We start from the raw sequence: 15,660 nt of genomic DNA, 5'->3' as shown, positions 1-15,660 counted from the left end.
TTGAAACTTCCTATATACAAAATAAAAATACTCTTTGGCTACAAACTTTACATTAGTAAAGCAGTAATGCACTAGCTGTGGACTGGTTTCAGGTTAGGGGGGGATAAATAGTAAATATAGCAACAAGAAAAGGCATCTTGGCATCTTTCTATTTTTGTGATACCATCTATCCTACTCCCAAATTAAACCTAGCAAAGCCGGTGAATCAATAATGCCTTAAAAAGTAAATTAAACATGTTTTTCAAGCATCCAGAAAGATTGTTTTGACTTGTTTCTTTTTTTTTCCTGAAATCTCAGGTTTCCTCCTTCCCTTCTCTTATCCAGTTTTACAATGAAGGAAAGAAATAAATGCAATACTTGTAACATTATCATGAAGAATGTGGTCAGAGCACCTTCATATGCTGGTTTTTAAGAAGAAAACCCAGGTGTTCAAATGACACCAAAGAAAAGCTTAATTTCCAAGTCTCTTAGGAGTCCAAGCGACCCTGAGGGCAGGAAGCAAGTGAATGTAAAACTACTGGCCTACAAGTGCCCCAGGAAGAACAGCATCGAACCTGCGTTTCACAAATCATTGTGACTCTGTAGCAGCACGTAAGGGACAAGCAGCACTTCTAGGGCACGTTGCCGAGGGCCTAATCCTGACCTCTGCCATGTTAATCTTGTGCAGGTGTCCCTAAAGCAACTGCAGACAAGCAGAAGCTGATTTGCATCAGGAACTCGGAAATAAATAAATAAATAAATAAATAAAATCAAGCTTTGCAGATTATAAACACACGTTCTTTATAGTATGAGGTTGTCGCTCCTGTATCTCAGTTTTTAAGTGTGTTCACTCAGAGTGTATACTTTTGGTTTACTACCAAAGAGCAAATAAGATGATTCTGGGACTAACAAAGGAAAACTACATGGATCGATCTTAATTCAAGTAAGAGTAAAGTGAGCTTCTGGTAGTGAGTGCAGCTGGGCTTTAGCAGCAGTGCTGTGGTGACCCCTTGTGTTCCAAGATTTAAGCAAAGACATTTGTTCCTGTACAGGGTGTTGGTGCTTGACTCTCTAATATCAATTTCTTCCAATTCCAGGCATGTAGAATAATAAAGTCTGCTTCTTTTTACACCCGGATAATCCCAATTGCATTCCACTGATTTCAACTGTGTTATTTATTTCCAGCATCGGTGAAGACACAAGAGGGGGAGACACAGCAATGCCTAGCTAGCAGCACCTGAGGATGAAATTTGAAAGCTATTAAGTTCTCAAATCCCTCAGTTCACTTAGAAAATCTTGGTCTCAAATAGATTTATTTAATATTTCCAAATTTTCTGTCTTCTGCATTCAAAAATGGCTACTGTGACAAAAAGCCATGAGATTATGAGATTTACAAATTACTCACATCTTAATTCTTTCCCATTGTTTCTCTGCCTTTGAGATTTTTTTGTTTCAAGCCCCATGAAATGACTTAGGAATCATCGTGATTATGCGTCAACCTCCCTGAAAGGAGCAGAAGCAAAATCAGTTATAATTAAGTCTGGATGTATGAAAGTAATTCAAGTATTAGTAGGGAGGTCACATTGCCTCTGTTGCAACTGAACTGTTGTGGCAAGTATTAAAAACATTTTTCCCAGTTCTGGTGTCCCCAGTTAAAAAAAAGGCATTGGGAATTCCAGCAAGAGGTCAAAGGAAAGCAGTAAGACAGTGCTCAAGGACTGGAAAAAAGTCTCAAAGACCAAATACACTTCAGTGCACCAAGGACACTTCAGTTTCTCCTGTTCTATGCTCAATCAAATCAAATAATTTTAAGGACGAAACATTAACATGTTTGCTCAATGGGCAAAACTGACTGGGATGTGATTGGTAGCAGATGATAGTAAATAACCCAAAGAGCCTTCTGGTCTCAAAGTCCATGAAATTCAGATTACTTTTTTCTGCAATCTGAGGAACTAGGATATTTTTACAAGAATTATTTCTCTAATTCCCGTTTTGTCACCTCATTTCTAGCACTGTTTTCAAGCTGAAAGTCAATGACTTAAGATCTATCTAATAAAGAAACTTAGCAACACTTATTTTCATTTGTCTCATTCTTCTTTTCCCTTTTATTTAATGAAGAACATTTGCATGCATAAACAAACAAACAAACAAAACACAAAAAAACAACAACAACAACAACAAACTGTTTAGGGAAAAACAGATCCTGGGCTAATGCTTTTCCCTTTGAGGTCATGAACAGTTTTGCAAACTGACTCCTAGGAGCCAGTCACTGGGCTCTCTACCATGTGATAACTTGCAGTGGCTAAATATAAGCCTGTGAACAATCATGTCTGGACATCAAGATCAGTTGGGTGTTTAAACCCAAACATTTGGTTATATAAGATTTGGACACTGAACTGAGCAAGGCCATAGCTTCATCTAAGTCCTTGCTGTGGGGAACATACTTAAGATACACCAAGTCTATCTCACCGAAGGGAGATATCCACCAGGGCAAAACCATAGAGCAATGAAGTTAAAACTCGATTCTAAATAATAATGTAATTTAGGCCTCCCATTCCAGCAGTGAGATGCTTAATTCCTCCCAGGACTGCTGCCACCAGATTGCTCTAATCCACTTCCAGCTGTGCTACTGCTCCTGTGTGCGAGCATGGGAGCTCAGCTGGGAAACAGAACAAAGCATCCCAGTAAAGCCAGCAGCACTTGGAGGAATATTCAAACACACAGGGGAAATAATTCCCTCTTAAAAGAGAGCGTCTGCCAACTACTGTTCCCATTGCAAGTGTTTTAGTCTAGGCCTGGCCTTGCATATAGGCCCTGACTCAGCAAGGGCTTGAGAACATGCTTTAATTTCATCATGTCATTAACCTTGTTGACTTCAGCATGTTCTATAACTTTAATTTATATAAATACATATATTCTTTCATTTGTTTTTCTCTTCCACCCTATGGTATTCCATGTCTTCAAAGTTGGCTTCAGCACAGATGTGTCAGAAAATTGTGTCTGTTAGTAAATTTATTGGAAATGTTTACTATTCCCAGAATGGCTGCATCTCAGACTGTTAACCAGGCATACCACGTCCCTGCCTTGAAGATCCCACAGTCTGATCACATCTGGACTTACAGAAAATGTTCCTTTTGTGTTGTTTTCAAATAGTGTTTCTCACATTTCCATCAGGAAATCTTCCTACCTCAATTAGGAAGGTCTTAAGAGAAGGAAAGTTCAGAAATATTCCCTTGTAAGGTACATATTTCTCAGATTAAGGTGATGGTGTGTTATTATTTTATAAAACTGAAAACCTCTTCTTTCTAATGGCATAAGATTTCAGTTCTCAGTTCCAGCAGGTCAAAAGATATTGGTCCTTAAAGCTGTCACTGGTACCAGACAGAATATTGATGGCTCTGGGCCTCCAGCCAGCATGATTTTGAGGAGAACTTTCAAAAAGTTATTTCACAAGAAAACTTATTTTGCAAACTGCTGTTCCTGGGCATTTTAGTCTTTGATTACTGGGCAGAATGCAGATAAAGCAATTTGGGACAGATGATAAATGCAACTTGCAGCACTTCTTAACAAGTTAGCACAAAGCTATCACCACAGTTTTAGTGGTCTTTATATGTGTGTTTTAACAAGGAGACAGAGTGAACAGTTTTATTAGCATATCATGAGTGAGTTATGTGGGTATCCCAAACGAATGGCAATAAAAGCTTTATATCACACTCACCAACATGTATTTGGTACTTTATGTGCCACAAATGTTGCAGAAAAGCTATTTTACATATGTTTTAAAGACTGGGTATTTTTTATATTAGGGCTGGTTTTGTAAAGCTGCCAAGCACTTTAGCTACCATGAGCCCAACGTTATTCAGCTCAGGGGGAGTAATAAAAACTCGTTTAAAATGTTCTGAAATAGCTTTTTTTTTTTTTTTTTGTGCTTCAAAGGCCAAAATTAAAGAATCATGGAATCAACATGGAATCATGGAATGGCCTGGGTTGGAAGGGACCTTAAAGGTCACCTATTTCCAACTTCCCTGCCAGGGGCAGGGACACCTTCCACTAGAACTGTCATCCTGATGTGTTCCATCACAAAGCAAATGCTTCTCTTTAAAACAATTTTAAAAGCTCTTTCAAGTCCTTCCTGATTGTATGACAGAGAAAACTTGGTACTGTCACAACACAGGAAAAATTGTGATTTGTGCTGGGCCTTGGACAGACGTGGGGTTTAAAGTGGAAAATGAAGTGGAAATTCTTCAAGTAAAGAACAGGAAGAAAAACATTTAATGCCAAGTTGATACACAGACATCACACACATATTTATATATTTATACCTATGTATTTATATGGCACCTTGAAAATCTGTTCAAAAAGCATAAAGCATTAATGTTGGTCCCAAATTAGTGTCTGATCCAAGATCCCTGTGACAGGAAACTTCCCACCAATACAAGAGTATTTGAACAGGTTTTTAAACTTGCTCTGGCAAACTCAAGAGCAGCTTTGCCAGGAGCTTTGGTGGGCACAGGGTGAAGCCTTAGGCACAGAACAGGTCAGAAGGATGAAAGACTCAGGAGAAGCCATATCACAGTTACAGTTATAATCTGACCCCTTTGGCTGAGAGAAGCCAGGCTGGAAGGAAGAGAGCTGACTCCCTGCCCTTCCCCACCACACAGGGACATGCCTTGGGGACAGATGTTTTGCTCTCCTGCTTCTGGAGCCAGACCAGTCCAGACTTTTCAGGATGTCACAGCCTGCCCCACCATATCACGGAGCTCCTAGCCCTGCCTCAGTGCCACAGAGGGTCTGACCACGGAGTTGGTATTGCTGTGAATATTCTAAGCTGGGGTCTGGAGTGAACAGACTTTCTGCTTTTTACAAGAGGCATGTGATGGCTACTAGGAAGGATCAGGGTGCACCACTGAGCCTGTGCACATACCTGTGCTATGGGTCTGACCCTCCACTTAGCAGGACTAACTCCACAGTGTAAAACTGATGTAGGGCAGTTTTAATTCCAGCCCTGTACGTGTGTGTGCATTTCTACTGCACGTGTACATACACAGCACACTGAGGGAGACATTTCCCACCTCACGCACCAAACCACAAAGTGTGATGGAGCTACTGAAAGAGGTGAACAGCATTTAATCACATGTGAGTTAATGATTTAAATGCGCTTTTATTTTTGGCCTCTTGATGTAAATCCAAACCAGACAAGCAGAGTCCTCTGGTCAGACGGCTGGAAATTCCTCCGCATGAAATCATGTTGGTGGTCTCCCAGCTCAGCGCCTTCTGAGGAGCTGTACAGTGAAATATCCTTCCGTACCACTAATGAATGCGCCCACCCACACTGGAGCTGGTGCCCCCTAAGAACTCAATTCAAGAACAACTTTTTAAGCTCCTACATGAAATCAAAGGGCTCATTCTACGAGCCAAAGAACTCACAATTTTAGGCGGAACAGCTAATGGGTGGTTACTTCAGGCTGTCCCCTCAGTTTGCAGTACACAGTCTAGCAAGTAAAAATAATAAGCAGGATGCTATGTACACAGCATTCCAATTAATTAGATTTCACCCTCCTCCTATGAATACATAAATTGTTGCTATGCTGGTGACTGTAGAGAGAGTGAGTGACTTGCTCAGCATCAACCAGAGGAACCAAAGCAAACACACAAGACCTCAATTTACTTTCCTGTGCTCAGACAAGACCTCCTTCTCGGTATTAAACAATCACTAAGCAACAAAAAACTCTCAAATTGGCCGTGAAAACCTGAGCAAGAGAATCCAGGGAATAATTTTCAAGACTATTGTCACTGAACCCTCCCCAAGGACTCCTGTCCGTGTGTGAATGAGCACTTGTCATTTCAGGTACAAGGGGTGACGTGTGGTGACAACAGCTGGAGAACTGAATAATCCAGTTGTTCTACTGAGACACAGATCTAATCCCACAACAAGGAGATGACTCCTTCAAACAGGCCTGTTATAAAATTATCAAGTGGCACAGGGGGTGGAAGGAATCAAGTTCTGATTGAACTGACTTGAAATAATAAATGCACACACTTTCTTTAAACACAGCTTGCCACATCCTGAGAATCTGGAATCAATTTCTTCCCTTTCAAGAAGCTTAAAAGTAGTGGGACTTTGATATGGCATGAGCACGTTTGCTTCTGGGCTTACAGCCCTCGCCAGCCCATTCCAAAACTTTCAACGTTTTTATAAGACAGAAAAGTTAGGAAAACAAAGATGGAAAAAAAGAATCAGAAATTCAGGGAACTATTAAATCAGGGCAGCCTCACTGCCAAATACCTTTGGTAAGTAAATGAATCATTATCAATAACATATTGCCATGCAGACTTACAGGAGAAGGTTATCACCTGCTTCTGTGCCAAGCATAAAACATAACGGTGTGTGGCTAATGAACTACTGCATGAATCCAGAAAAAAAACCCACTATTTTTCTCTGTAATGTTAAAGCATTTTTACTTCAAAGACAATTTAACTCATCCAGAGAAAACATTATTTTTTCCATGAAAACTTTGTCAAAATTGATAGGTTACTCTGAAGCACTTCTCTTTTGACGATGTTGCATTTGCAAGAGGAAACTGTCTTGACAGAAAGAACTCTGTTTTGTTAACGGGATGTTTCGGCCCTGATTGTAAAGCCGCTTGTGCAGAGAGCTGCTTGCTTTATACATTCACATATTTGCCAGCAGAGGGTGTCGCAATCTTAGAAACAGAGGTACAAATGTATCCTTGCATCTGTTCATTCCCATACGAGGACTCAGACAGACACTAAAACAATAAATTAACAATCTCTTATTGTCTTCAGTAACTTTTCCACTATCAGGGGGAAAAAAAAAAAAGAAAAAATCATTTAGCTATGTAAAGGCTACAGACTGTGTTAGCAGTGCCATCTCTCCAGCGCTATCAGGACAGGAAATACCACAGTGACACAGCCAGCAGTGGCATCACCTGCAGTGTGACATTTCTGCATGGCCCCGGCTGCAAACTCCACTGGGAGAGACAGCAGCTTGGGCTTCTCTTCGGTGTGCATTAGATTCTCAGCAATTCTCACATCCAACACCCTCATGCTGCATAAATATCACTAACTATCCCAAACACTTTGTGCCACTTCTCTGCAGAGATGTAACAGCCCCAGGCTGGGGTGAGAGCTCACGTTGCACAGACCACACGACCTGCCCTAAACCAGTACCCTAAAAGGAATGGTCACACACAATTACACCTAACCCACATTTCTCACAGCTAGAGATAGGCTGGTGCCACAAACTCCCAGCCTGATATCCCACGCCTTATTGAATTCACTTCCCTGAATCCTGAGTCAAGAGAACATAATTTAAACAATGTTTGGTGCTTGATGTTTGGTGCTTTAGCCACCTTCCTATCCAACACCACCCTATTGCCAATTAAAATAAATCCAAATTATTGTTTATATAATGATCTGGGTTCTATAATCTATTTTTAATTTACTACCAACTCTTTCTCTATTTGTGTTTTGATCATGTGCAACTGATGTTCCAGTCACCGGTGTGGCTTTCCAGATTAACCCAAGCACTGGAGTCAGCTGGAGCTAGGATATAGAAGATGACTGAGACACACATTACCCTTATCTCGAGCTGGGAGCTACAGAAAGCATTTATGATAATCACAAGCAGCCATTTCTATTCTTTTTGGATCTCACCTGCTCATGTGGAGACAGGGAAAGGGACTTCACCTAAGTTATTATATTTTATGTTTATAAAATTCTTTTTATTGTCACAGAACTATATACACCTACTTCTGCTGTTATATAGGAAAAATAAAATTATCATATAATACAATACAAATATAATATTGCAATATATAAAAACAAATGTATAAAATTTATTTGATATATATAAAGATAATATACTATAATATTAATATAATATAAAAATTATTTACTCCAATAGGAAGCCCCAAGATGTACTAGGGGAGGGTCAGGCTGGACATCAAGAAGAATTTAGTCACTGAAAGGGCTGTTAAGCACTGGAATAGGCTGCCCAGGGAGGTGGTGGAGTCACCATCCCTGGAAGTTTCAAGAAGTGACTGAACGTGGGACTCAGTGCTATGCTTTAATTGGCAGGGTCGTGATCAGAGGTTGGACTTGATGATTTCAAGGTCTTTTGCAGCTTTTGGGATTCTGGGATTCTATTCTATTATTTTGAATAATGCAGCAGGACCTGTTGTAAAATGATACACAACAGATCAGGGCTAGGGCCCCAGATCCCTTTTGAATCAGTGTTGCAATTTTACAAATATTTACAAAATACCAATCAAAAAGAAATAGGTTCATTAAGAAATATGTACATGGTGTTGCTCTCCTTTCCTCTTCGCACACAGTCATTTCAATGCTCAAGAAATTTAACACAATTACTTTTTGACTAACTCATTCTCTTCCATCCAAGTCAGCCTTCAGAATAAGTGCTGCTGTTCAGATGAACTGGACAGAAGGTGAGTAAAACTTCCCCGGGATAAGGGAGAAACTATTCTGCCTTAGCCCTTGAAAACTGAAAGTCAATTACTCTGCTGAAATTGAGGTCTGCACTGACAGTCCCAGGGACCCCAAGGTCCTCAGGGACTTAACTTCATTGATAGAAAGAACATAGTTATAGATAGAAAGATCCAGTTCTACTCTGCCCATCTCTGCTTTATTCTCCTTGCAGTGCAGCACTCCAGCTAAAATTAAGCTAGAAGCTTTTCTCTACTTTGACGAGGAAAGTTGAGCATCAGTACATTCAGAGACTGCAGTGTCTGGATAAGACAGGAGCAGGAACCAGCTAACAAAAATGGAGTGAGGATGTTTGCAGGGAGCAAAGATTGGGTCTCTTCTGCAGCTTAACAGCTCTTGTCCCTATAACCTTGGTGTGCTTAATTGTCATTTACAAGAGTACCTAAACCAAGGGTTTGTTATGCAGGACTAGGGAAAGCTCCCTTTAATCATACTGCAGCTTCTGAAAATGTGGAGTGCTTTGCAGGGTTAGATTCCTTATCTCACTGTAGTGGATATCAGACCTTGAATTCCACCCCTGCTTATGGCCAGATGCAGACACCTTTAGGACAGCCATTTATTCCTGGCTGGAGATGCCAGCCCTTGGGAGCCCAGGGATTTGAATATTGCAGTCACTGAGAAGCAAGAGTTGGGACTGTGCACGTGGGGCAGCACAGCTGAAGATTTACAGTGGCAGAGCAGACCATAAAAATTCCTTGTAAATGGCCAAGATATTTTACTTTCATTGTTACATCTATTTAGTCTAACTCTTAATTTATCTTCCTTTTACAACTTCCTACAGAGGTTAACTGAGCACCCCATTAGCATTAGACAAAAAAACCCCCAAGTTTTTAGCATCACTGAAAAGTGAAGTGCTATAATTATTTCCTTCTGTTAACAACACAAAAATATTACAGAGAAGATTGTTATCTGACATAAATCATCATTTACCCACTTTTATCTCATGGGTCAGCCCCGGGCAATGAAATATAATTGCACAGATGAAATGTGTGGCAGAGCCGGAACCTGCAAAATCTAGTTTTTTCTAAATGATACATATTAGCACATGGCATTCAACTTGCCTTAGGTCTCTGTCTGTGAAACCAGTAATACAAGGTAGGAGATATATCAGTGAATGACTGCAAATATTCTACCAGGGCAGCTCAACGGATAGGGATGTGTAAATCCACAGATTTATGGAGCAACAGGAGCTCAGACTTGCTGAAATCTTGCCTCTCTGAGGTGAAAGGAATGTGGAGAAAACAGCAATTTTATTAAGAAGAAGGTGTGGGATGCATGTAAATATGAATGGCATCCAGCTTCTGGGGGACTCTTTCTTTTCATAAACAAACGTGAAGGAAAATCTGGAGCTTACAGAGTGCAATTACATTTCTTAAATTCACTTCTTTTAATTACTTTGTATGGAATGTCCTGATATAACTTGGTTTGTGTGAGCAAATTTGCTACGACAGTGTAACATAATCATAAGAGGGCCAAGAGCCCAATGACAACATCTAATAAAGCATGAGCTGCTCTCACAGGTTTGGGTCCAGTCAACACACACTCCTCTAAGCAGTGCCTGGGCAGAGTAGAAGAGGTAGCACAGGCCACCAGTCTCTTCCAGTAAGCAGTTAGGGATCCTGTTCTGGTGAGGAAACTGGGCTGTCTGGACAGGAACATGTCATGGCTGTCGGTAAAGAGGCTACCAAACACTCTGTGTCTCTTTTATTTACTACTACAGATTAGTTAATTCAACTGTGGACATGTGAGTTGAGCCCACCTAACCACCCACCTCAAGCTGATCAGCAGACCTACCTGATGTCATCTGAACAGAGTTTACAATAAAATGATGAGAGAATGGCAAAATTCTTCCACTTCTAAGCACACAAACTCCCTGGCACATTTGGCAGTGGTCATACTCACCAGCATTATCCTGCTGCTTGGTGTTTTTGATGTATGCAGAAAATTTGGAAAATATATCAATTCCAGCAGTGTTTGATTCCCGGTGCTTAGCAGCCAGCTTGGGGTACCTGAAAAGGCAAAAGTGGAGACTTACATCTTGTTACCAGCACCACAGTGATGGCTACAAATATAATTTACAAGAGGAGAGAAAAACTTCCTGTGTGAAGAACTGTAATTAACACTCATTATCTCAAAACAACAGCTTGGCAAGACACTCTTAACCATATCTGTGATCTGTCTGTCAAGGCAGGAGTGTGGGGAGTTACACAGGGATGGTGTCAAGACAAAGGTAATTGCACTTGTGCTTTATGTAACCACAACCCAAAATCAGCCTTAAATCGGAAGCATAAATTTCCAGAAAGGTGCAGGGGAGTTTGGCAGCCAGCTCTCTCCATTATGAATGGCAGTCATGTCTAATCCTCTGCACTGAAAATGTACTCCAGGATGGAATAGCAACTGGTGTTAGGATTAACCACGTGAAGGAACATAAATGTTCCAGTCTCTGCACTGCTTTTTATAGACATTTAGTAAAAATGAATATATTGATTTGAAAGATAAACACAAACTAATGATTCCTACTGACTTCAGTGGTCTTGGAGCAGAGTATAGAAAATTTAAATACCTGATCTCTTGCCTCAGGACAGGCCTATAGCTGCTGATTCACTTGGAGGTAAAATGCTTCATAAGGAAGCAAGCCAAATTTGATTGATTCATAGATTCTAAGGTCCAACTCACAAGCCAACTATTTCTTTTTCTCATTATCCTTGTATAAAGTCCAAAACGTTTGACTAAGTAAGGCATATCTGGTAAATCTAAACCTTTCATTGGTAGCTTTTTCATACTGAAAAAATCTGGGCCTTATTTCTAATCTGAATTAGTTTGGTTATAGCTTCCAGTCATGGGCTCTTGTCATTTCTTGACTAGAATAATGAGCACTTTTCTGCCTCCAGAGCCTCTAGTCCTCTGTAATCAGTTCCCCTTCCAACCTTCCTAACACACCATACAGCTCAGAAACCTCTAGTTTTTCACTGTAAAATGCTTTTCCTGGCACAGATATTTTGTGTGGCAATTCTCAGCATCTATTCCAAGCTATTTTTAGTTTTGCAAAATGTGGCCACCAGACCCCTACAAAATTTTTCTAGTACTGGTCTCCTTAATTCTGCATACAAGGGCATCCTGAAATGTGTACAGAGAAAACATTCTGCAGTTATTAGTCACACAAGTAACCTTCACACATGGAAGTCATCTCACTGAAGCCAGCAAGTTTCATAAATAAATATAACTCCTGTGAATAAAAGTTGTAGGAGTGCTTTTTAGGAACTCTTCTTAGGACATCTTTCATTCCTAGGAAATGGAATATTGACTGAAAAAAAATCTGAAGGTCTTACTTTGGAGGCGCAAGAATCTCTTCCAAGAATTCCTCAATCTTGTTAACATCTGTCTTGACTTCTCCATTAAATGTCAGGAAAGGTGGGTGGGTCCCAGGAGCCAGATTGTGCAGGTCAGCTGGCTTTCTGCAAGCAGAGAAAAAGTCATGAAATCACTAATCTTTATGGTCGGGTAGTTGCACAGATATTTATAGTTCCTACAAAATCAGTCTGCCTTTTTTTTTTTCTCTCTCTCTCCTGTAATTTGTGGTTAGAAGACTTTGAAACTACCCCAAGCACCCTGTTAATATAAAAACATTCCACAAGTAAAAGAAAAAAACCAACAACCAAACCTGAATCCCAACTATTTTGTTGTGCACCACAGGCTCTCTAGGCCAGATAAAAATCTGATTTAACTTGGAGGGGTCTTTCTATAGTGCAAACACTGCATCATACAACTATTTTCAATTAAACTGAACAATTTTTACCTTTTCAGGTCAACAGTGGTGACATTGAACACAACTCCTTTGAGCCACAGGATCATGAAGAGACGCTGGGAAAATGGGCAGTTCCCAATGCTTTCTCCATCTATACCGGCCTGCGGGACAGGAGAGGAAAAATGGATTTCAGACTTGTTACCCATTTACTTCCCTCAAGACGGAAAAGCGGATGTTGAAAGAAAAATAAGCATTTTAAAAATAACCAGCAGTGCCTGTTATTTAATATAGTTTATCATCAACACAAGAATGGAGTTACTGCAGGATTCAGCCTTTGACAGGAGATCAAGGATGCAACATGGAGCCTCTCCTGAGGGCAGCTGTAAGGAGATGTGGTCCTTGCTGATGGCAAGCAACATCCAGGGTATTCTTTCAACTACTTTCATCCCTACAGGACTGTCTGCTTCATGGACAGGGTGGACAAACTCAGGACCTGCTTTCTGCTCTATTTAAGTCTGTGGACTGCAGTTTTTATCAGCTCAGTATCTGCTTCACTGTTTTACTATCTAAAACACCTACTTTAGAGTTAAACCCAAGAACTCTGGACATTGCCTTGCTCTGGTTAACATCAACAACTGCCTCAGACACAAACAGCCTGGTCCAGACAGAAATCTCCCTCTGAATCTTCTGAGGTTCAAGGCAGGTTTCAGCCACCACACTCAGTCTGTTCCTATCTCTAGTATCTAATGAGTTGCCTACAAGCCACTACACAACAATACAAAACTGCTAGTGTTAGCATTGAGGAAACAGCCTATTTTTTCCTTTTAAAAATTTATGGTCCTTAGCCATGTAAATTCTAACTTTGAGCCATGGAGAGATACAAATAACACCAGCTGAACTGAGCCAAACCTGCGGCCAAGGGCAACATCCTTCTACAATAATTATACTTGTGGCCAAAGCTTTCAGGACAATAATGGTTTTGATAGATTTCCATTTTAATTTGCGATACCATTGTGTTTAATGACCCACATAGGTTGCATAACTGTATTTTATGCACAGTGTGTGTCTGAAAATGGCTGATGAAAGAGCTAAGCAACTAAATGCCCTTCTCCGCTGGAGACAATATTATATGAGTCTGTTGGCTCTCATAAATTTTCTCTTATTAATATTCAAGCTGTGAGGTAGCATTTCTTTGTCTTAAAGAATCACTTCTAATTATTGCAGCTTGTGAAACATCCCCAGCACAACTAGAAACATTTTGAGACATGGCCAGTTGGTACAAATTCAGGCCTTGCCTGTGAAATGTTCAGCCAAAAGATTTGCTGGTGGGCATCAAGAATCTTTTTCATGTCTTGAATGAAGCTTTTGATGATTCTGGGTTTAAAAACAAATTCCACATGTCCTGTCACTAAACTATAGAGGGACTGTGAATTCAAGGCTTGGAGGCAACCTGTCGCAAAGTTTAGAGCTGTGTAAAGAGTTGTGATCTGGGTTCAGATTCAGTTTCAAGCACTGAGACTCTAGAGGTACTTGGATATAAGGGAGAACAGTTTGGCTGCAGTTTTACTTGATATTATGGATCTGCAATATGTCTGGCACATGGCATAGGCAAAGATCAACAAACAATGTGGGTGAAGGAGTGGTAGGGCGGGAGGATGAGCATTCTACCTGAGGTGTGAGTAGCCTGGTTCTGCAAAATTTTCTTAATTTAATCATTAGCTCTGTTCTGCAAATTTCATGGCAACAGCAACAATGTCACCATGGGAATACCAGGCACCACCATAGTGCATGCCATAATTACTGCAAAGTCACATTTTTTGATTTGGATTTAGCTTGTTAAACCATTGCCAGGAACTTTTGACTTCTTACCCTTCCTGAAAAGGGGCAAATGCTATGGGAGAAAATAGTGATATGACACCAATTTTCTCCTTGTTTTTTTGACCATCTTAGTCATAAATCACAATTTCATCTTTTTCAGGAAAGACACAGGAACACCATTTCCCTGCTCTCCCCAATTGTTTATTCTCATGCAAAGGTTAAGGGTTACTTAGACCTGCATCTTCTTATACGTTCTCTGTCCTTCAAGGGAATGGTGAAAAACCATCTCCAGACCAGAGGACTAAAGGAAAGCGGAGCAGCTGAATCACAGAATCAGCTGAATCACAGAATCTGCTGAGTTGGAAGGGACCAACAAGGATCATTGAGACCAACTCTTAGCACAGGACATCCCCAAGAGCTACAGAATGTGCCTGGAAGAATGATAATGACAAGGAAGAAACAGAAGTGATGGATTGTGTGGGGCTAAGGAGTGTAGAAGTCATTGGGAAAAGAAAAAAGATGTGAAATCTGGAAGAAATAAGATTCACTTGGCGATCAAAATAAAATCATTGTGTAGGTCAAACGAGGCCTCCAACAGCCCCAAATGGTCAAAAATCCTTCTCAACACTTCCAAAGCAATGGGAAACATTTATTGCTAGAGACACATTGGGAATAGGCAGAGGAAATTCCAAGAACAAAAGGCAAACTAAAGAAAAAGTACGGTATGATCTCTGTTCAAAGCTCCGGGATCTGGAAGCCAGGCTCATGATTTGGGTGGAGACTGACTCATGGGTTTTGATCTCATGTGACTGGCATAACTGAAAATGCTACCACAAATCACAAGGCAAACTGGTGACAGAGGAGGGAACAGAATCAAAATCTCCCCAGCAACACAATTTATCCATTATATTCAGCTCTTTTTCTGTGGAAATTATAGGCAAGGCTCTGTCGGTTTTGTGAAGCCTTTCTCATTGCTTCTAACAGCAGTCAGTAATTCAATGTTCAGCACACAGAGAGAGCAAAACCTTAGTAGGTAACAACTTCAAAGGCTTATCAGAGTGTTTTGAGATCCCTTGTGAAGTCTATTAACTACCAGGAGGAGATGAGAAAGAAGTGAAAACTTGCCAGGCTTAGTCACTCTGAGCTTCAAAGAAAAACAGCTTTTTTAAAGCACCCTACTAGTGCCTAAATACAAACCTATTACATAACTGTCCAAGGGTAACAGCTCAGAAAGGCAGGAATTAAATAATACCTTCATCAAGATCAAGAACTCAAGCAGTGGATGGAAAGAAAAGAACAAATAATTGATAAGCTGGAGAACCATCATTTATCCCTGCTGTTGTTCACAAAATCTTTCTCATGCAGCTTCCCTGAAACACAATAAAAGTGATGATGCACTTATAAAATGGAGCAAGTTGGTGACATATGCACTCTCCCTGCCAGTAATGCTGGATATTTCTGATACAATGATTGCAACTAGGGACAGTACTGACAATTCTAATTAAAAGACTGCAGCTAGGGACAGACTTGAAGCTTTGTGGGCCCTAGGATAAAGGAGATAAGAGTTGTTAAAGTGCACTCCCAAAAGAGCA

General features: G+C 40.4%; 1 protein-coding gene across 2 annotated transcripts in view; it reads right to left on the bottom strand.

The window, feature by feature from the left end:
* The window catches only part of CLIC5 (chloride intracellular channel 5), a 79,791-nt gene that overhangs the window by 20,148 nt on the left and 43,983 nt on the right, over positions 1-15,660 (bottom strand). For both annotated transcript variants that reach the window (XM_008641836.2, XM_017745054.1), the window contains exons 2-4: positions 12,302-12,411; positions 11,835-11,960; positions 10,408-10,514 (exon numbers count right to left, since the gene is read on the bottom strand). In XM_008641836.2, the coding sequence (XP_008640058.1) occupies positions 10,408-10,514; positions 11,835-11,960; positions 12,302-12,411 (343 nt within the window). The remainder of the gene's footprint in view (positions 1-10,407; positions 10,515-11,834; positions 11,961-12,301; positions 12,412-15,660) is intronic.

Source organism: Corvus brachyrhynchos, unplaced genomic scaffold (assembly GCF_000691975.1).
Source record: "Corvus brachyrhynchos isolate BGI_N302 unplaced genomic scaffold, ASM69197v1 scaffold116, whole genome shotgun sequence".
Taxonomy (NCBI): Eukaryota; Metazoa; Chordata; class Aves; order Passeriformes; family Corvidae; genus Corvus; species Corvus brachyrhynchos.
This window is presented reverse-complemented; position numbering and strand designations above follow the sequence as displayed.